Source organism: Halichondria panicea, chromosome 15 (assembly GCF_963675165.1).
Source record: "Halichondria panicea chromosome 15, odHalPani1.1, whole genome shotgun sequence".
Taxonomy (NCBI): Eukaryota; Metazoa; Porifera; class Demospongiae; order Suberitida; family Halichondriidae; genus Halichondria; species Halichondria panicea.
Window position 1 is genome coordinate 4518812 of NC_087391.1, and position 22632 is coordinate 4541443.

General features: G+C 43.0%; 1 protein-coding gene across 1 annotated transcript in view; it reads left to right on the plus strand.

Moving 5' to 3' along the window:
- The window catches only part of LOC135349167 (ral GTPase-activating protein subunit alpha-1-like), a 31486-nt gene that overhangs the window by 3875 nt on the left and 4979 nt on the right, over positions 1–22632 (plus strand). Inside the window, exons 9-28 of the mRNA XM_064547663.1 lie at positions 158–430; positions 680–753; positions 1172–1283; positions 1511–1633; positions 1988–3358; positions 4317–4568; positions 4975–5424; positions 5854–5986; positions 6851–7005; positions 8223–8400; positions 9606–9670; positions 9809–9961; positions 10383–10436; positions 12184–12313; positions 16105–16274; positions 16662–16864; positions 17986–18093; positions 19149–19226; positions 19340–19466; positions 22151–22294. Of these exons, the coding sequence (XP_064403733.1) occupies positions 158–430; positions 680–753; positions 1172–1283; positions 1511–1633; positions 1988–3358; positions 4317–4568; positions 4975–5424; positions 5854–5986; positions 6851–7005; positions 8223–8400; positions 9606–9670; positions 9809–9961; positions 10383–10436; positions 12184–12313; positions 16105–16274; positions 16662–16864; positions 17986–18093; positions 19149–19226; positions 19340–19466; positions 22151–22294 (4353 nt within the window). The remainder of the gene's footprint in view (positions 1–157; positions 431–679; positions 754–1171; positions 1284–1510; positions 1634–1987; positions 3359–4316; positions 4569–4974; positions 5425–5853; positions 5987–6850; positions 7006–8222; positions 8401–9605; positions 9671–9808; positions 9962–10382; positions 10437–12183; positions 12314–16104; positions 16275–16661; positions 16865–17985; positions 18094–19148; positions 19227–19339; positions 19467–22150; positions 22295–22632) is intronic.

Here is a 22632-nt window from a genome sequence, read left to right on the forward strand (position 1 = left end):
TGTCTACTAATGTAGTTAAAGTATCTCGTGTTTGTGCTGTATGCATTCTTTAATCAGTTATTATTGTGACATACTGTGTTCTTCATGTGTATAATTATTTAATTGTTGATGTGTTTTGAAAGTATGCTATCAGCCTTTGTTGTATTTTCCTCTCTAGACTGCACAAAAGCCACCATTCATGAATCCTGCTCCGGTCCAAAGCTATGGTGAGACCACACCCAGCACACCACCTCTCCTAGGCACCTCTGACCACTCCCACTCTGCTCCGAGCCGACTCTCAATTCTCTCCTGGGAGCAGCTGAGTTGTTACGAGGGCTTCGTTGCAACAACTGTACAAGCCGGGCCCCAGTCATCTCTAAGGATGATTGTGTGTCACACGTGTCAGGTGTTCCTCAAGAAGGCAGAAAAGAGGGAGGAGCTTGACAGTCAGGTCAGGATACACATGTACCTACTTACGTGTACACCTGTAGAGGAACATGTGCACTTTATCCAAATCTGCTTTATGAGATATTTATATGCAACTGCTGTAGTGTATGCAGCACATTATTCCTTCCTCTCTAAATATGTACATGTAGTTCATGCATGCTTTATAGAGCAGTGAGGACCTGTACACTGATACTCACTTCTCCGGTCCTCCTTTATCAGTGCTGTTACAGTAGTAATTATACTCTCTCTACAGATTGAGATGTGCCGTAAGATCCTTCGCCTCTACCAGGAGATAGCAATGACTGGAGACATGGACCACGACACATGGTGAGCTATTAGTGTAGAAGTGTCTGCAACTACATGTATGTGGTGGTCCCTCTCATTCGGCAAACCCCAGAAACAAACCCTGACTGAGCAGGGTGTCATACAGGATTTTAAAGTACATGTAGAGGGGGGAAATGAGAAAAGTTAGCAGAAAATTTTGCTAAAAAAAGGTCAACTGTTATTTCAATACCCAGCTATGGACACTCAGTCATACAACTAGTACTTGAAGGGGGGGGGGGGGGGGAATTGGAGCTAGGGGGGATATCCCCCCTGTATAACACCCTGCTGAGTGAGACCAATTTTGGACCACTAGTTTCCCATCTACACTGTAGGACCTTCTTTAAATTATTCACTCTACACCCACACACACTTGGTACCAGTTCTCATCCACTCTGTTTAATATCCCTCCCACACCTCTTAGGGAGTATAGTCTGGCGGTGCTGCTCCACCTGACAGTGAGACTGCTCGCTGGCCCACCCCCCACAAACAGGAACTCTACTCTCGGTGGCACACTGGCAGAGCTACTACTCAGGGTATGTGTATATAGCTAATGCTGAGTCTTGACATAGAGAGCTCTTAATGTAGAGATCTATGTACTCCTACATGAGACTTAAAATCTGTGTTTCTATCAGTAGATGTCCTTCCTTTTTCAACCTGAGTATCTACAGCTTTCTCATACGTATACGTATGCACATGGCTGTGACAGTCACCGGTTGTATGCAGTAAATAGTTTGTCCTTTAAATTTATTCTTCTGTGCAGACCCTTTTGATCTACTACCTCCGAGCGTCCATGGCGACCAAGGTGTCCCCTCATTTGTGGGACGATCTCCTGACTGTCGTATCCTCTCTGACACGGTGGAAGGAGGTCATCACTGAGTGGCAGGTAAGGGCAAAATCATCTGTAATGTTACTCACTAATAATCACATCGCTTCTACAGTGTACCTGTACATGTCCATGTACATACATGTGTATTTAGACACACACCCCTAATCACAATTAGATCATCCTTCACACTAGAGCACACAGATTTGTACATGTAATAATTATGTGGTTCTGGGACGTTGTTCAGGTATTAACCAAAACCAACCACTACTCACTGGCCTAGTTTACCACATAACAATTGTGTGTAGATTGAGTGTTGTAAATAGCCCCCACTTTGAAACTTCTTGGTACATCATTGGTATCATATATTATCATATATTCGCCTTACCCCACCTCCCCGACACATGCACACAGTTTGTGATGAGCTCAATGACGAGCGTACTGGCACAGACAGTGTACGGACTCAACCTACTGGACCTTCCTCTGAGCAAGCTGGACAAAGGAGACCATAATAGCAGAGCAGCCAGTCGACGATCGGCGACTAGTAAAGAGATTCCTTCCTCACGTCGTCTCGACTCTTTCTCCACTATCAACATACTGACCGTATCATCCATCAGACTCACTCAAAGGAGGGACACAGCTGACGGTCAATTGAGGCTTCGAAACTTGAAAAAAAAGACTCCGCACATCAAACACAGTGGGAAATCAAACACAGAGGAGGCTGGGAATAACCCTAATCTGGAACTGTCTCATTTGAGGAAGAAGCATTCACTGCCATCGACTCTGTCTGAGGTGCAAATGGCGACTGGGGCCCCTCAATTGTGTGTAGTTCCCGAAAACAGAGAGGACGGTTCAAGTCCCGAATCACTAGAGCCAATGCCAATGAGAAGTGTCACCACATCCACGTTAGTCTCGCTTGGTAATTACGTGAGTGAAGAGAAACAAGACTTGCTAGTCCCTCAGGGCGTGCCGTCACCAGGGGCACTCTCTCTACCAGCTGAGTTCATTCTAGAGTCCAGTGAAGTTGTAGACGATTCCTCTGAACACTGCCGACAATTAGAACAATTGAAAGAAGAAAGGAAAGGTTCGATGTTTGTAAATCTTGATACAAGCTCACCTAGCCCTGATTCTGTAGTCTCGAAAAACAAAAACTTCTTTTCCTCTGAGCAGCGAAATAGCAAAAACTCCAAGTCTCGAAAGCCACCAGCACCGGATCTAGTACTAACAAATGAAAACGTGAGTGACAGCGAGCAAGAGAGTCGCAAGTCTCTACGCTCTCACCGGTCTAGCTCTGAGAATCCCAATGTAGATTCCCCCCTTGTCATTTCCACCGTCATGGAGGCCACCGACTCTGATATCTTTGAGAATAGAAGACTGGCTACGATACGAAAATCATCCAGTGAGGGCAATATTCATCGTATAATACTGTGCCCTGATATGGACCCTAAACCAACGGAAATTGAAGGCTCTAACAGTAGTCATGTGATACGAAGAGTGCTGAGTTCGTCTATCAACGAAAATGAGAATGTCGGAGCAGGAGTTGGCGAATCGTTCTCTCATGCATCATCTTCTCCTTCTATGTCGCCTCCAGCCACGTCTAAAGAGTTCCACCCTCCACTGCCCCAGTCGCCACCCAAGCCACAGGGTGAGTGGACTGCTGAGTCAGTAGCTCTCATCTGGCAGAGAATGTTGAAGGTATTGGGAGACATCAACAAGATTCAAGACCCGGGCATCCACTCTGAGGCTATGGGTTGCTTGGAGAACACCTGGAGATCTTTGGTTGATGTGAGTGTTGTATACCTACCCTGTACATGTACTACATAATTATAAGCTCTTAGCAGTGAAGAAATGAGTAGTGTTGTGTGTTTGTCCTTAGCTCTTAGCAGTGAAGAAATGAGTAGTGTTGTGTGTTTGTCTTAGCTCTTAGCAGTGAAGAAATGAGTAGTGTTGTGTGTTTGTCTTAGCTCTTAGCAGTGAAGAAATGAGTAGTGTTGTGTGTTTGTCTTAGCTCTTAGCAGTGAAGAAATGAGTAGTGTTGTGTGTTTGTCCTTAGCTCTTAGCAGTGAAGAAATGAGTAGTGTTGTGTGTTTGTCTTAGCTCTTAGCAGTGAAGAAATGAGTAGTGTTGTGTGTTTGTCCTTAGCTCTTAGCAGGGAAGAAATGAGTAGTGTTGTGTGTTTGTCTTAGCTCTTAGCAGTGAAGAAATGAGTAGTGTTGTGTGTTTGTCTACGTAGACATTGTGCAGTATACAAGTACAAGTGCTCCCCCCCCCCCCCCCCCAAAAGTGTCAGTGTACTATTACATGTATATTGATCCCCCATTGTACAGTAGCTATGGACGGCTTTATATAATTATGACTGTAACAAGTACATGTATGTAATAAGTCCCTACCGTGTTATATTCGTTTTATTACACGGTCACGTAGTCTCGAGGCATAATTTGGTAAGGGATCATCGTGATATAAAACACATAATTATAGCATGAAAATCTTCGTGTTGTTGTATGCAATAATGATACAGACAACTCACCCTCGGGCTTGTGCCTGTATATATTGCATACAACACTCGATCTAATGTTATATATAATTATTACATACACAACTGTAAGCATATAAAGTTGGCATGCCCATTCCGAGTGTCACGTGACACCTACATGTAGCTACTGAGTTTCTTCATATGGGATGAACAACAATAAACCAATTGTGCAATTCAGTGTAATGCATGTATCCTTCTTTCTCTCTGCAGATGTCTGCGAACCTGGGCATCCCAATTGGGTCCAGCCCCACCCCTCCACTACCGGAGTACGTGCCCCCACTCTCTGTGTTCTTCCCCTGGGTCATCAAGGCCTGCTCCTTACCTCAGCGCTACCTCGGTGGTCGTATCAAGGCCCATAAGATGCTCTGTAGGATGGTGATTCGTCACTGGCACACCCTCCCCTCACAAGCACAGCTGGCCCACTTCTATAGACTCATGCACAGTGCATTTCAGCCGAACTCTGTAAGTGGCATAGAAACTGTATATTTGATAGTGGGTAAAGATCATCACCAACTCTACCACTATTTGGTTTTTGGTAGTGGGTAAAGATCATCACCAACTCTACCACTTTTTGACTAGTGTAAAGTGGCATTATGTTTGATAGTGGGTAAAGATCATCACTTTTTGACATTTTCATCCAGCCTTATAAGTACATGTCTATGCATTAGTGTTGTGCACACAAATAAGGAGTTGTTTAGTTTTGCAAGAATTGTAGTTGCTTAGTTTTGCATGTCATTCTCATGTCATACTCAATAAATGCCTGTCTGTGCACATCTGTCGAAGCTTACACAATCTCAGTAAAACAAAGGCCTGTGGTTATATGTATTTACCATTGTTCCACACTCATCCAATGTTTCCTCACTCACAGGACATTTTGCGTGTTGCTGTCAAGTATGGCTTCAAACTATTTTCTCACTGTCTCCCTGGCTCAAGCATTCTCCTCAGAGACTCCATCATTGCCATCGATTCCGTTCTCTCCTCCTCCTCAAAGGGTAGCCTCCCTCGAAATGAAGCCCTCCACTTTTTGGGCACCCTGCTGTGTCTACCTGATCACTACCCGAATGTACCCGTGCTTGGTGAGGGTGTGGAGATGTGTGGGCATGATGTGGAGGTGTGTGAGCGTGAGGGTGTGAAGGGCGTGGAGCTGAAGGAACAGATTCTAAGTCTCCTCTACCGCTCAGCTAAGACAGAGCCACTAAGGAACACACGATGTCTGGCAGTGTTTCAAGTTGGTTTGCTAGTGTTCACTGAGCTACGAGCTGGTAGAGAATCACTGAGGCTGACAGAAGGAGTTGACATCTTACTGGCTTCTCTACACGTGAGTCCAGTATCACTATACGTAGTGTAGATCATACAAAAAGGCTAAGTAATTTCTACTATGCAAGTGTGTGCTATGCCCACTAGTTAGGCCAAGCACGCACGAATGCATACTCAGATATTGTTGCACTGTACTTCTGACCCCTATCAGGGTCCTGTTAGCTGAAAGGAAACTTATCAACAGAGGGAAATGTTATTATCCTTTTCTCGCATTTGTATATACTCGATACTATTGCACCTTTGACCCCTAATACATGTGGAAGGAAGCTATCAGTGACTGCTACATGTATGTGTCATGAAAGCAAAGGGAAATATCGTTATCCCTTCCTGACAGTTCGCCTTTTTAATAACTTCCACCCTCGTATCCTGTATGTGGAACACTACCAATATACTTGATTGTGTGTCTCATACTGACCTCATCCCCCCCCAGTTTTCCGATCGGGCTGTTTCTATGGCAGCAGTGGACATGCTCAGTATGCTGGTTGAGGTGGCTCCGTGTATCCTCTCCCTGTACCACTCACTGCCGGCCAGGATCCTGCAGGCACTCTGTTACGCCATCGCAGGTGAGTGCATATAATATATGGGACCATTATAAACTCTGAATTTTTGCTTACAATAACAATGTTTACACTTCTGCTCATAAAGAGACCGTACTGTAAAAAATATAACGGCTCAAGATTTAAGCTGAGAGCTGTGGCAGCAGCCAAGAATAGCATAATAACTGCTGCTGTGCAAGAGTTTGGAGTAGACAAAACAATAAACGCCCGTTTCGTTTAAACGCCCCCTCTACAGATGTTGCTAGGAAATAAACGCCCGGGAGTTTAATCAAGTATATTTATGGAGCAGTTCTGGTAATTGAAAAAAGCTACGTAACATTGTCAGTTTACACGTGCATGCAGCTTTACTGCCTTGTACGGTATACACTCGATCTGCTCCCTTTAGATGTCCATTCCATAGCCCAGGAGCGGAGTTACTTGTACTAGCTCATATTACATTATCAGGATCGTTTTATAGTACTTACAAATGCGTTCCATGAGCCTAGGCAACAGTGTAAGTATAGATACTAGATCTGTAATCGAGCCCAGTGCTTGTAATATGAGTGTGAGTGTACCAGTGTGCTCTTAGCTTCATTCCTAATACATAGCCCTCGATTGTACAATGTACAGTGTTTCTGTGTGTATTACCCTCCCCCCCTAACTCTTGCAGTGTTCCTGTGTGTATAACCCCCCCTCCAACTCTTGCAGTGTTTCTGTGTGTATTACCCCCCCCCCTAACTCTTGCAGTGTTTCTGTGCGTACTAACCCCCCTAACTCTTGCAGTGTTCCTGTGCGTATTAACCCCCCTAACTCTTGCAGTGTTCCTGTGTGTATTAACCCCCCTAACGCTTGCAGTGTTCCTGTGCGTATTAACCCCCCTAACTCTTGCAGTGTTTCTGAGTGAGGAGGTAGAGGGATCCTCGTGGTTGGACAAACTGGTGGTCACTCTCATTCTTTGTCTGAGGGACTGGCTAGTAGCGCTGCCCATCCCACTCATGGTCAGTGAGGGAGCTCTAGACAACAGCACACTCAAGTCGGTTTTTGAGGTGAGGCAATTAGTAGCAGCTAGTGCAGTATTACCTAGACGCTAGTACAGGTGCTACCAATATTACATTACACAGAATTCCTCGGTATCCCATTTCTTTTATATGTAGTTCTATTTTACAAGTATTATACATAACTTTTATGCTGTAAACTGATTGACTGACTGGAATTGGAGTTTTCAAGTGCAGTACTGATCTAGTGTTTAACAAACTAGTGAGTTTATTAGTAGTTAGTCATAGCATGAGTTGAGTCAACCAAATATGGTCTGACACCTCCAGTCAGTATAGGAACTTACATTATCCCTAAAAGTGATACAGTGCCTATTCTGCGTAGGATATAATATTTGCCTGTCCCACCCAGTATTCATTACACTTGACTCACTGTATATTTATTTGAATCCGTGAGAAACTTTGTTAGTTCAAGTTTCGTGCATTAGCAAAGGTTGCCCAGTGTTGTAGGTGCCGGGTACAGACATGCTCTTGTTGTATGTACACTAATGAGCGTTGTCATTTGAGCAATGGTCTGTCTCTTGTGGCCACTGTTGTGTTTGAACAACAACACTTGTGCTACAGATTGCAGCTCTGGCTCACCTGCCAAAGAATGAATGCTGGAATCTGTAACACACATTACCAATAATATTACCTAGGCTAGCTTGTACATGTACTGTCGTCTGGTTGTTGATAGTTGATCACACTTGCATTCCCCTCACCACGAGTGACACTGTAACTCGCTATTTGTTGTTAGCTAGTTGTCTGCTTGTCCTCTTGGCATTGTTCCATTCTCTATATAACGTCTGGAATCCTAGCACTGTTATACACTCTCGGACACCCAATAATAGAGTTGTTATAGCAACGTAGCTGCCTCTCCACTCTCTGTAGATATAGTCAAGCACCACCAATGTCATATAGATGATGTAGGTGAGACAAATCAATGTCATATAGATGAGACAATGTGAAACAATGTCGTGTAGGTGATTGGTATGCATGTACGGGTATATTTTGAGGGTATAAATGTTTGCGGTTTCATTGATTAGCATGTACTGCAAACATTTATACCCTCAAATTTAATATCGCTTGCATGCATGCTGCAAATAGGCTGCTATTCCGTGAAAATTAAATCCGCAAAAACCTTTCTTAATGGTCTTTTCGTGAAAGTTTATGCCCTCCGCTGTACAGTATTATGCAGATCCCACACCCACACACACACCACATATCCCCAGGTGCTCCAGGTGGCGGCGGGCAGCATTGAATTATCCAAGCAGGTGTTCACAGTACGTAACCCCGTGACTCTGACACTGGCCCCAATGGACCACTCACAGGGACGCTCTCCTCGGGGGGAGCATAGTGGGCGTGTCTCCAAGGATAGGACCACACCCACACCACACAAGAGCACCGACAGTACGTGCTCTAATACACAAGTCATGCTTATATAATAATTAGCACTAATAGTTGTCACGTCTTCAAATGATGACATTTTGACCTGTTTCATAATTGGTTCTGACTGTAAGGCTTCTACCTGTTATAATTATGTGACTCTACATAGTACACATGACCTTGATGTAATATTGAAGTCAATAGCATAGCGTAAGTGTGACCTTGTAATGGAAGTTCAGGGTGCATGCGAATGGATTTTGTGGGATGTTTTCATACAAGTGTAATTAGAACAACCAGCATGCAAGTAACTTAATTGCACCTCAATTTGTACGTGTTACAGCATCGCTGGTTGCTTGAGAACCGTTGTTTGTTTGGGATGACACAGAGAATTATTGTTTCTAGCTGGTTTATCAGATTGAATACCCAGCCGCCCACGATGGGGCACAAAGCATTCTTGTGTGCTGAAGCCATTCTCCACCCACGGTTATAATAATCCTCTCAGCTAGTCCAGTGATGCTGTGTCTGCTCTGACAGGTCTTCTTTCCACAATAGAGAACACGATATCCCCCTAATAGGATTTAACACCCTTGTCTTGGTTGTGTGAACCATTGTGGGCCGGGTATCATGTGCTATTAGGGGGGTGGACAACAGGAAGTAGAGTCAGGAGCATGAGCTCCTAGTAGTGTGTCTGGTCTGGGAAAGCACTGGTTCAAAGTGCCTCCGTTGCTAGGCTAGCTGTAATTGAATTTTAGTGCAGCAGCCTTGGATGTTTGCACATGTAACAGTGCATAATTGAAGGTAATAGGCAATAGTCTAGCTGTGCCAGTTTCTGGGTATTCAGATTGAGTTGTTGTACTTTTTGTGAATGTATTTCTTTCATCGTTTTTCAGAGTGTGTACATTGTGTAAAATATATACACAGGCGCTTATGTGGTAATGATGAAATTGTGTTGCTAGGTGTTAGTAATATTTCTCGGAGGTTGCTAAGATGTAAGAATGTGGTACGTATTAAACAACAGGGGTAATGTATTGTGTGAAGCTTTTCTATAGTTGAGTAATTTACTTAAACTTTTGTGGTCTGTCTTTCCCACAAAGCGACTTAATTTTATTCCATGTGGGGTGGACTGTAATGCCATTATAATTATGTTCTAGCTGATTGAATTTGTTGATGCTAGTATACATGGCCACTAGATGCATGTACTTACGTTGTCATGTGCTGTTGCCATGCAGGTGTGCAGCTGTCCTCGTATAGACTGACTAACCTTGTGGACAAGGTCCAAATAGCAGCAAGATCGGTACGTATTTTTAATTTTATGTTGATGATCTTTACCAATGTACACTATCACTCGAACACACAACTAACAGTGCATTACCCCACTAATAATTATAATTATGTCTGTGCCACCCCCTCACCCACCCACCCACCTACTCAGGTTATCACTCATTTGTTGAATCTGTTGGGGCATTTCCCGTTCTCCTGTGGGTCTGCCCAGATGAGCTCGGTGGTGCGTGAGTATCACGACAGCCCCACCTTCCAACATATGCACGAGCTATCCACCGAGATATTCGACTCTCCTAGAGTTCAGGTATTCTTAATGATACATGTACTGTACTAGCTATGGTCTATAATGGAGGACCCACTAGACTATACAGTGTATACAGTGTACATGATGTCAGTGAGTGCTGTTACTACGGATGTGTATGTACTACTTGTTTTTTATTATGCACACTCCAGTGCTGTTCATTCGCCAGTGTGAATTGAGCCCACCACACACACCACCACCCTCACACACACTCACTACACACCCCCACCCTCACATACACTCACTACACACCCCAACCCTCACATACACTCACCATACACACCACCCCCTCACACACACTCACACACACACCATCCCCCTCACACACACTCACCACACATCCCCACCCCTTCACACGCCCCCACCCCCACATACACTCCCACACACACCACCCCTTCACACACTCCCACCCCCACACACACAGTTCTTCTCTTTCAACAACACGGCCATCGTCACTCTGGTCGAGATTCCAACTCAAGTGAGTCGCACATTATTAATTAACTATTATTTAGGGTCACGATAATTATGTTCAGATCAGTTAGGGCTGCATCCAGGATTTTGGATCAGGGGGGGCGAAATGAGCAAATTAAAATGTAGGAGGGGCGAAGTCATCAGAACTATAGCAGTACAAATGAATCTGCCAGATCCTGGGGGGGGGGGGGCGATTACCCCCCTCAATGCAGCCCTGGATCTGCAATAGAAAATCCCATTATCAAGGAAGTGTACCATATATTATATATTAAATGCAAATTGCTTCATTGCCGTCTTGGCCAACGGGTAGTGGTTAGTTCTAATTTTACTATTTCTGCTCCTTTCACTTTTCTTCGCCTGCCAAACCACCCCCTTTGAAGGCCGGCTCTGTGACAATTATTCACTCAATAGAGACAAAGTAACTGCTATAATTGATCTTTGCTGTGGTATCTGGCTCCTCTGCAGACCAAACATTCTAAAAATGCTGGGTTTGGAGGCTTATTTGATTATCCTGATCTTTGTTTGCCGTGTGAAACCTCTAGAGTGTGGTTTCTAGCCTGGTTAATAGATATTAAGTGTTTGTGTTGGCAAGTGAAGTGGAAAAACAACATGCAACGGGTCATTATGGCATTGTTGATACTGGCAGGGTCAACACGGTGTGCTTGTGTGTACAAACTGTTTGCAAGAATCAGTGGGTGGTTGGCAAGCCAGCATTAGTGCTCACATATACAAGGCTGTTTGTTGGCGTGGATATGTAGTTTTTAGTTGGTTACTTCCACTCCATGTAAATAATACAGTTAAAAGTACGTGCGTATAATTATATTATCGGTACGGTGTTTGCTATCAATAAAGTAGTTTTACCATAGTTCTCTTGACTGATCATCTTGTAGCTGGCATAATATTGGCTCAAAAACATTCCTTCATGTACTGTAAAGGTGACCCTATAAGCACACACTGCATGTACATGTACATGTGTATCGTTAGCATATGCACTTAAATTCTTCCAACCATAAGCTTAGGACACATATTTATGGCTAAGCATCCTTGGGATTTAATGAAAATGAGAGGTCCTATTACACTTGTCCGCATTCAAAAGGTGATTTGCCACTTATCTCACAGTGACACGTCCTCCGTCCATACCACCCCAGCCTTTGATCTATTTTGGTATTTCCTTCACAGCTGCACTCCTAAGAGAGACTTGAGGCCTTTCAGGAATTCTGTATTTGATATCTTTTTAATTGAATATCCGTATGTGGTGTCGGTAGCCATGCTACTTTTCTCGGTTGCTGTGTAATAAAAAAAACCGATACTCTTGTTCTGTGCGGTAGTTTGTGTCATTAATTTGTACAGCATTATATACATGCTCTGTACTGTACTTGCAGTCACGTAATTGAGAGTGAATATTTTTGTCTGACCTAGCAGGGTTCTATCTTTGGGGGGGAGGGGGGAGGGGAGACAAATTAAGTAAGGAGGGTTCGCAGGTCCTCCCCCGGGAAAAAAATTATTTTAGCTCCTCAGAAATGCCATTTTGTAGATTGTAGACTCTCCGTAGTTTTTAATTAAGAATTTACCAGTTAGTGGAGGGGGGAGAGCTAGAGTGGTTGGGAGAGAAGCTTCCTCCCCTCCACTGGATATAACCCTGCCCAGAACTGTTTAACTCTTCTTGTACTGATTTTAGTGTGTAAGTATCTACATATATGTGTAGAACGATAATATACTCATTAACCCCTCTCTCCCCCTTCACACACACTCAGCTGAGTGGCGTGCCTTCAGAGGTTAAGACGGCCAACTACCAGACGAGAGTGATAGTGAGGGATGTGAGTGGCAAGTACAGCTGGGACAGTGCCGTGCTCTACGGGCCAGAGAAGACCCCCTCACAAGATGGTGAGTCTCCATGCAGTTATGCTTTTTGCAAAATTACGATGTACCTGATTAAACGCCCGCGCAGTAATCTTAGCGTATTATATATACCATAAGTTGAAGGGCAAGCTTGTGGTATGCACATTGTATGCTTCGATTAACCTTTTGAACCATTGTGTACTGTATAATATTTATGTACAGTATAAGTGGAGATCGATGTAGTATAATTATGTATGTCCAAGCTAGATCATTAATTATTTCCTTTCCTGTATGCGAAATTTGATAGCCTTTATTCAATTAAAGTATGTAATGGATCACACGGCCCACTCCTGTAACCATAGGTGAGTGGCCGTGTGTACTTGTACTTGTACATGCATGTGTAACGAGGCGTGCAATCCATACAACCAAATGCAGCTCTTCAAAAGCAGAACTAGGTCCCCTATTTGGCCCATAAGCCCTCTGAGTGAGTGCATGTTGCGTTAACTAGGTTAACTATCAGCGTGACTCGGCTAAGCTTCTGTTGTTGTTTGTTGGTGTTGGGTATTGTGGATTACTCTCGCTACTTAATCAAGTTTGCAAACACAACGTATTATTATTATTATTCACCTTACTAGTACCAAGAGTTCATTAGGAATAGTAGCAACTCCACTTAAAACTGTAGTAGGCGTTCTTTCAACCTACGGCACAACCACATGCTGTTGTATAAACTGTGAAATCAAATTTGCAATGAATAAGATAGTGATTAGACTATTACAGTTATCAAGAGATAAGAGTTAGAAAGCGTGTCTCTACTGTTAGTGACAGAGCACTAGTCTAAGAGCATTGATCATGATTCCTAGGGTTACGTGTATGTACATGTAGTGTTTAGTTGTGACTATGTAACGTGTGTGTTTAGGTGACTATGTAATGTGTATGTTTAGTTGTGACTATGCAACGTGTGTGTTTAGGGGAAAGTGGTGTATAAAAGGTGTTCCCTGTGTACTCGTACTTACATGCATTGAGTATTTTGTACGTGCATGTAGGTGTGTGTGTGTGTGTGTGTAGGTGTGTGTGTGTGTGTGTAGGTATGTGTGTGTGTGTGTGTAGGTGTGTGTGTGTGTGTGTACGTTTGTCTTACTTTGATCCAAATTGTATACTTAGATAAAGGGTGCCTATAGCAACCAACGTTTTTTTGATGAGCTACTAACTACCGGGCAACATGAAGGGGGGTGGTGTCAAGTGGGGTGGGGGCAATCAGTTGGATGGTAGCGACTACATACAGTGTACTTCGTTTGTTGGAACACTCTTATTATTATGCACAGTTGTGTTTTTAGCATGCGTCTTCTTGCATCATAATCGATTATTACATAAAAATGGAACAAGTGTGTGTGTGTATATGGCTGTAAAGACTCATTAACTAATCAGCCACCCATAATCTGACATGATCACAGGATGTTGTGCAGGGCCGGTATATTCCTGGATTCCTAGGTCACCTGTTATTGCTGAGTTGGGTTACTGCCAATGAGGAGGTTTCCCACACTAGCTTGTTTATAACTAGCCGGTTAGATCTCTTTGATGTGGTACGATTAGCATTCTTTATACGCTTTGGATCATGTTTTGATTCTTTCTGTGATTCCTAATAAGTAATGGTTGTCCATTACTTCATGTGTGTTACTAGGAAATCATATTATTAATTGCTTCATCTATGAAACCAGTTCTCGGTGGCTTCTAAAAGTAGTTTCTACTTTTGATGATTTTAATTTCTCTGGTTTTAATATGTGCCAATGCAACTATTTAGTTAGTCACCATAATTATCATGTCCTGTTGTGTAAAGTGAGAAAGAGGTAGTTCATATTTTAAGTCTTTAGGAGCACTTCCCATGTGACATAAAATGATGCATTTCCTATCTTAGTTGTAAACTCAACTCCAGTAAGTCAAAAGGTCAGTCACCCTGACTACACGTATGTGTGTGTGATGGAATAGCTTGAGTCATGATTTCCTCTATTTCTGTGAACTCCATAGGAGGCTCAATTCTTGGAAGTTAAGCCACAAGTATCATTAGTCACGCTTCCAATGTCCTAAATGATCACATTTCGGTACTCTTTAGATCGTGAGTTAGGTTAGCCTCGATCCCAGGCCAAGTCAAAAGGTCAGTCACCATGACTACATACATATGTACGTACGTGTGTGGGATGGAATAGCTTGAGTCATGATTTCCTCTATTTCTGTGAACTATGTAGCTCAATACTTGGAAGTTAAGCCACAAGTATCATTAGTCACGCTTCCAATGTCCTAAATGATCACATTTCGGTACTCTTTAGATTGTGAGTTAGGTTAGCCTCGATCCCAGGCCAAGTCAAAAGGTCAGTCACCATGACTACATACATATGTACGTACGTGTGTGTGATGGAATAGCTTGAGTCATGATTTCCTCTATTTCTGTGAACTCCATAGGAGGCTCAATTCTTGGAAGTTAAGCCACAAGTATCATTAGTCACGCTTCCAATGTCCTAAATGATCACATTTCGGCACTCTTTAGATCGTGAGTTAGGTTAGCCTCGATTTAGGCCTTGCGAAGGAGGCTAGAGTTAGGTATGGTTGTGGGGCTCCCCCTTTTGTTGTCCCACAATATTTGTTGTGCCACTACAACTTGTAAATGGACACACTTTGTTGACACAACAGTAGTAAGATGTGTAGATATTCATTGGTGTAGTTAATGATATTCATAATCCAATTAATGTGTTTTGACCGCTGGCTGATTGTATACAAACAGATGCATACACAGCAAAACCAAAATGAGTAGGTGGATACGCTACACATGTTTCTACTTGGCCCAGGACCCAGCATAATCACTGCTAGTGGGTGGGTGTGCAGCATACGTGCAGTGGACTTTAAGGCTCTTCTTAATAAGGTTCTAGTTTTGACCATTTTAGTACTTGCTTGAGGTTGCCAGCATGTTCAATGGTAGAGCTGAAGCCACTACAAGGGCTCTCTGAAGTGCACCACACATGTGCCCTCTAAAGGTAGTCTGTGACTGTTTAGTCTCGGCCCAAGTGGGAGGACTCAATGATATCACAAACTCCCACGACTGTGAACTGTGAATCTCAGAAAGTTTGTCACATTTATCCTCGATTATTAATAATACTGAAATTAGTTGCTCATACCTGCCTAATAGGACCAATGGCTAGGATTACCGTGTCTGTCTCATTACAGAACAATGCGTATGGATAATGGATTAGTTGCATGCTCACTGTTGGGGATTCTGTTGTTCACTAGGTTCAAGACGTTGGACTCCATACTTTATAGTGTTTAGACTAGTCTGAGGTGTTTGTTCAGCTCATAACCTGAGCCACTACTGTGTGTGTGCCTAATTTGCATGGCTTCCAACTTGTGACCCAAACTGGTCAGGTCTTAAACTGATAAGATTCCAAAAATGTCCTTTGTTGGTTCTCCCTGATGAGATTAACGGCCTTGCAGACTGGCAGTGGCAGTGGTTAGTCCAACTCTGTTTATCTTACACAGCAGGCAGCTGTAATTTATGTTTGTGGTCAGTATGTATGACAACAATGCTCTTGTAGTGGGCAAACACTATGATAATGGCCTCGTGTGCAGTCTAAATGCTTTGAATTTTGAATTTCATAAGGACCACCTAGCTGTCCGGACATACTGTAGTGCTTACCAAACACATACAAGCACAGTACACACAAACACAAACACATTCTCGTTAATTATCTCTCTTTTGTTACACACACACAAAAAACCACCACCACACACCCACACACACACACACACACACACACACACACACACGTACGCACATATACACGCACACACAGACCACCACCCATCACTGACGAGCTCTGAGACTGCAGAGTCTCTAATGGACTATCTGTCCCTGATCTCCCAGTCTACCCCCGTCCCTGACTCGCCCTCTCTCCCCAGTGACCCCCTCCAACCACCCTCCTGGAGAACACATAACAACTCAAGCAGAGACGTCCTGGAAGATGTGAGTTGAGTCACCGTGTTCTAGAGTGGAGGGCGGAGCTAAAAGTACCTAGTTATTTTCTTTCCACTATAAACTAGTGATCGATAATCCCATCTGGGGTGAACATTTAATCTTTGCTGTGGCTGTATTGCTGTAGCTACCGAATCTGATACCTTTGGCAGGGAGGAGGCATTTACTATCTTGCTTGTTATGTAACACTGAGATACATGTTTTGTATGAGTAAGAAGAGGACTGCTCAGTTTACACTGTAGTTATATGGGATGACATGATAGGCAGCATTCAGGAACCAGCATTCAGTATTTATACTTCATGTGCAACAATATCCTAGTGTGCGTTTCATGCTGCTGTTCTGTGACTTAACAAATTCTGTTTGATCTCTCTCGTTAGCTACTGGTGCATATTGAGACCACCAGTCCTGAGTGTGTGTTGTTCCCTGGTACCTCGGGACTGTGTGAGGCTGTGCCTGTGGGGAGTGGTGTGGGCGTAAGGAACGAGGGTGTGAGAGGGACAGAAGAGGAGATGCTCCTCTTATTGAATCACCAACACTTTAACGAGCAGAGATATGTCAACGAAACAAAACACATGCAAAGGTGTGAGACAAGTACTACTGTAACCCAAACTTTGTACATACAGTTGTGTAGTTTGAATGAAAAGATGACGAGTTTTAAACCAATAGCTGCTAAAGCTTGTTTTATGTGCTGATCAATAACTATATAGCAACCAGTGCTTGGCACTAGCCCCCTTTTTTGGTAATTGCACTTAATTATTAATATCCGACTTACCACATGAAAGTGGCCAAGTGTTATTGTAGTAGGATATCCGCCTCTAGTGAGCCAAGTACTAGTTAGTGAGCCAACTAATTTGTTGTGATGGTACATGTATATGTATCCCCTCTCCCCTCCCATCTCTCCCCCTCCCTACCCACTCTGCCAAGGGACTTTCCTGAGCTTGGCCTTATAAGGTCTTAGAGTGGTGGTGAGAGTAGTACCCTTTACAAGAGTATCCTTAGTACATGTTTGAGGTCTCAATTACTGGGTATGTGACACAAGCTGGTGTGTGTACAACTAGATTTACTACTATTTTTAAATTTGATGAAATGCTTGATGATTGTGCATGTCTGGTTAAGTAGCTTTTCCTGAGTCAATTGTTCACATTAAACGAGTGGTTAATCACGACTAAACTGACACTAGAAATTCGCGTGGGACTGCTTGATGTGTATTATACTCTTGGATTACAATTAGCTCAAATGATTGTTGTCATTCATCACTGACAACAGAGCAGGCATTTAGTTATGGTGTCAGTAACACTTGAAACTTGAGCCTTGGGTGTGTTCATTGAGCCAGTAATGCTCTTAATTGATAACTCCCGTGGACATTTTAACATGTCTCCACCTTGTATGTAGCTTGACTGGCTGCAGGGCGTATAGGCTTGAAATAATTACCGTGTTTTAAAGTTTTGCTGATACGGTAAATAGAAGCCTGGAATGTGTTTGTACAGCGTTCTACGTAATCTTGTCTACACAGTTCTGATTGGACGTCGTTTGATATGTGATATAGTTGATATCATTTCTGAGCTCTCTGTAAGGTAGTGGCTGATGTGTGATGCAATATCTAGCACACTAACTAGAGTATGGTTGTACTCCATGTACGTACATGTACGTGCCTCGATATTTGCTCTGTGTATGACTTCTCTTTGCACGCACATACCACAGTATGCAGGGAGAGTGTGCAGCCATTCCCAAGTTCTTCCCCAGTTCTCTGCCCTTCCATCACTGCCGACTCTTCTTATCACATCTGGGCATGCTCAGTTGGGAGAAAAGGTAAACCCCCCCCCCGGCTACATGTACATGTGCAGTAACTAATGACGATTTGACATTGTGTACTCTTATCATCATAATCTCTTAGTGGTTGTCTATTTCCGATTCTTATGAGTTATCATCGTATTCAGACACTAGTGTTGTGTATTGGGTATTCTTAGCTATTTTCAAAGGATGTTGGATAATCAGTGAGTGCTTCAATTTCTTATGAATTTATACTGTAGCTGAACAGTAGTGTATGTTTCATATTGGTTATCACAAGTCCCCAATGACAGAAACTAGTTGGGATTTTCTACTCGCAATTAACATAGCAGAAACTAAAAACCAATTAAGCTTCTAAAATTACAAGTTGCCCTGTGTGCATGCAATTTCACCTTTCTTGAGTTGCACATGTGCATGTGCATGCAATTTCAACACACATGATCTATTGGTTAATAATGGGATGTTAGGGTGTACCTGCATGTGGGCAGGATATGATTGATGGCAGGAAATGAGACCAGGGTGCTCTTGTGAATGGGGAGGGCAATGGGGTGGGTGGATTGATCAGGTACTCGTTGCCAATCTGGCTATGTAGCTCGCCTAAAAGCCAATTAAATAAGGGGGCATGCACTGGCTGCTAAATTCCATATAGGCTCATTTATAGTTGAGATATTTGCTGATAGCCGAAAAGCAATTAATTTATAGTCTGCAATCAAATTGGCTCCCTTTTTATTAGACACCCACTATGTACAGTACTGTACATGTGTATCCCTTCATCACATTGCCTCCGCATACAACAGTGGTAAGCACACTGTGTTCTTTTGAAGGATTCTCCCTGTATAATTAGTCATATTATATGGAGCTCAATCCTTTGAACAGTAGGCCTTCTTTTGGCGCAAAGGATGCTACACACTAGGATTTCCTGACATGGGGCGAGTATCCTTCGTGTGACAATAGCTTCAAAGTCTATCAGTAATAATGTCAGTCTACCCGGTAGTATCTATGGCTTGTGATTTTAGGAAGAAGCTGGTGTACATACAATGTAGTGGGTGTGTGTTTGATTATGTATTGCTCTGTAGGAACCACTTGGACCTGCTGGAGAAGAGCAAGCAGTTGATCCTGGAGCTGAAGCATCTCGATAATGTGCAGGCACAGACGTAAGTGCAGTACGCAATTCTCTCTGCAACCTATTCCGCATGCACACACGGGTACACTCACATCCCTCACCTCTCACACTCACATCCCTCACCCTCACTCACACACACCACAGTAGCCGACAGACGTACAAGGTGGCGGTTCTCTACGTGGCACCAGGTCAGGAGGACAAGAGCTCCATCTTCTCAAACAGCCGGGGGAGCAGAGAGTACGAGGAGTTCCTGGCAGGTCTTGGCTGGGAGGTGGGTCCCCTTGATTGGTACTTAATGTTGGATGACCTATACATACATGTATATGTAGAGATACACAACGTTGCATTTCGCTGGCCATGATTACCCAAATTGCTACTTTGTCTGTTAGCAATTTAGGAATAATACTAGAGTGCAAACCCTCGGCAATTGTACGTCTCATAAGACTGCTGCAGTTTGTAAAAATCAGTAGGATACATGTATTTACATGAAAATGGAAACCAAGCAGCAACTACCAATGAACGCTATGGCAGTGGGGCCATGATCAGAACTATCACATGCACTAGGACTAGGATCACAGCAGAGTCAGCTATACAAATAAGGCACCTGAGGAGCCCTGGTTAGTTAGTAGGATTACAGCAGAGCAGGCCTGAAGTGTTAAAAGTACACCAGGCTGACATGCAGTGGGACCAGAGTAGGCTCACAGTAGCCAGCAAAGAAGCCTGTAGTCTCTTCCCATGAAAAAACAAATGTAGCCACATGGCTCTAATAGTGCGCATGTGTAATATAATTATAGTGCCTCGAATTAAATCCACTTATATCTAGCTAACTCTAATGGTTAAGTTCAAGCTTCTTTGCTTTTATTCGACAATGAAGCTTTAACATCGAAATCTGCCACTAGTAACGTGCTTTGTGAAGGCTATCCATGATGTAAACGCACCGCTATGGCATCCAGGTGAGCAGGCTCAGAAATCTTAAGCAGACAAACAGACAGACAGACAGACAGACAGACAGACAAACCAATCAACCGACTACTATACCCATGACCACCCACACGCCTCCCGGTAATAAAGATTTTTTAAAGAATACCTTGGACAAATTGGGAGGATAAACAGTACCAAAGAATCCTTATAATGTGTTGGGGTGACCTTCTTATCAACTTGCTGTGGTAGGACTATACAAACTGTACACTTATAATTATGTGGCCATCACATACTTGCTTGAGTGACTTGCAATTGGTTATGACACTTGTCACTCATTATTACTGGCCCAGAGGAGGTGGGACATATGACATGCGTATATGAAGCACTACAAGTTCAGTGCATTGGCCGAACGTTATCACGTGACCGCCACAATGACATCAATACACTGAAGTTGTAGTGATTCGTGACGCATGTCCTCTGACTGTAGCGTATTGAATCTAAGTGGCATGTTCAAACACAACTTCCTACAAATTGTTTACGAACTGATTGCAGTACAGGAAAGCTTGTAGGAACTACATGTACATGCAGATGTATGTGCCAGTGGATGCGTAGTGTTTATTGCATTACAGCTTGGTGTGCGGTATGCTTACAACATTGCTTCACAGTTCTCTATAGTATCTGGTAAACATCCAGTTCTTAGTCTGAGAGGCTTCATACCTTGTAGGTAGTGTGTAGGACGTTGGGTAATCCCAATACTGATCTCTAGGTCTTCCCAAATTAATATAGTTGTTGATTTCAATTTTGCTTAGAATTGAGTGTATTGGGATCTTTAATCTATTTCCTATTCAATGGAGGATTCTTAGAACCCTTCACTGGCTGTATCTTCTGACTGTAACATGTGTCTTCTGGTGGGTATGTGTCTAGCTGCAGGGACTTAAAGACATTCCTGTTTACCTCTAGCAGACACAGTGATTCAATAACCTCACTATAATATTATAGCAATCACTCTGATCTTGCACTGTAGTAGCACCAACCTCCTTTGATTGCCCACTAGTCTCTTAGCAACAACTGGCCATTGTTTACAGGACTCTTTCTTCTATTAACAGACAATTTGCAGGTCCTTGAAGATTTTTGTTGTGGTATATACACATGCTCTAGTATAGCCCTTCTAAAGTCTGTTGTTAAGTGTTATGTGGTCAGCTGGGACCAACTGCTTCTAAGCTCCTGCAAGGCTTCAAATTGTCTTGCTGACACTGTCTTTAATCTATAATCACATTGATTGTGTCCTCAAAAGCTTAGTCTATGACAAAGAGAAGGAGCTTTCTTCCCTCTGTTTGAAGTTACAGCAATGGATAATGAATATTCATAAGGTTAACACCTAGGGCATGTTAAGAATTGTATGGCTGCAATTATACGTTTGCAAGTTGTTTGAGAGGTCATTCCTTCGTTCTCACCCTTGATACTATTTAGATTTTTCAGGCAGTAGTTCACTTTATGATTCACCTTCTATCATTTCCTACTGGGAGCTTATTACATTCCTTCCACAAATGCCTCCAGGCATATTCACCTACTGTTGCTGGTTGCCTTGGTTGCATTGTTGTCCAACATTATGGTATCTGGCCTGTGCCCATTGTAAACAATAATACTGTTCATTGCTTCCTGCTCATGCTTAGTCTACTAGTCAGTCATGACTCAACTCCTCTCTTGTCTGCCTTTCTTTTTCCATTCACACACTGGACTTGCAGGAGCATCTATATGCAGTGTCTCTTGCATGGTTCTTACCATTCAGTGGTGGACATGTTTGGAGATGGGGTGCATTGTGTGTGTACATTGCTAGGCTGGACGTGGTGGCATCTACGTTCATTAATTTAGGGGCTATATATATATTTGAAATCAAGGATTTTGGGCCCCCATTAAAGATCAGTAGATTACTAATTAGAGCTAATTTTAAATTTTACCTTCCAGACAAGTTATTGTCCTTGCTAGCGAAACTGATTCATACTCCCCTCCTCACCCCCCACACACACACGCTAGGTGGAGATGGAGACTCACTCTGGCTACATGGGAGGTCTAAAGAGGGAGTTCTGTGCTAACTGCACCCTGCCCTATTATGCCACCTCCTCTGAAGAGGTGCTCTTCCACGTGGCTACCAGACTACCCCTCAAGATTGATCAGAAGGTACAATTATGCATGATGAAAATGTCAGTGGTTTAAAAGTGCTGAACACTGTAAAAAGTCCAAAATTTAGCTGAACTGATTTACCTATTTTAAGTCCCAGGGTATATGCTATGCTGTGTTCTGTTTCATATTGATAGCATGCCTAGTTAGCAAAGCCATTGTTGGGTGCATGGTCACTCAAAGTCCCTCCAGTTTTTGTGGCATTCATTTTTACTATGGAAGTCTCATCAGCTCTCTCTACATAGACTTTAAGTTGATAATTCCTGTGTATTCATGCGCAGTAATAGTGTTGTATCCATCTTGTTAGCTAAAATCAGAACTTCATTATGATCTACCTA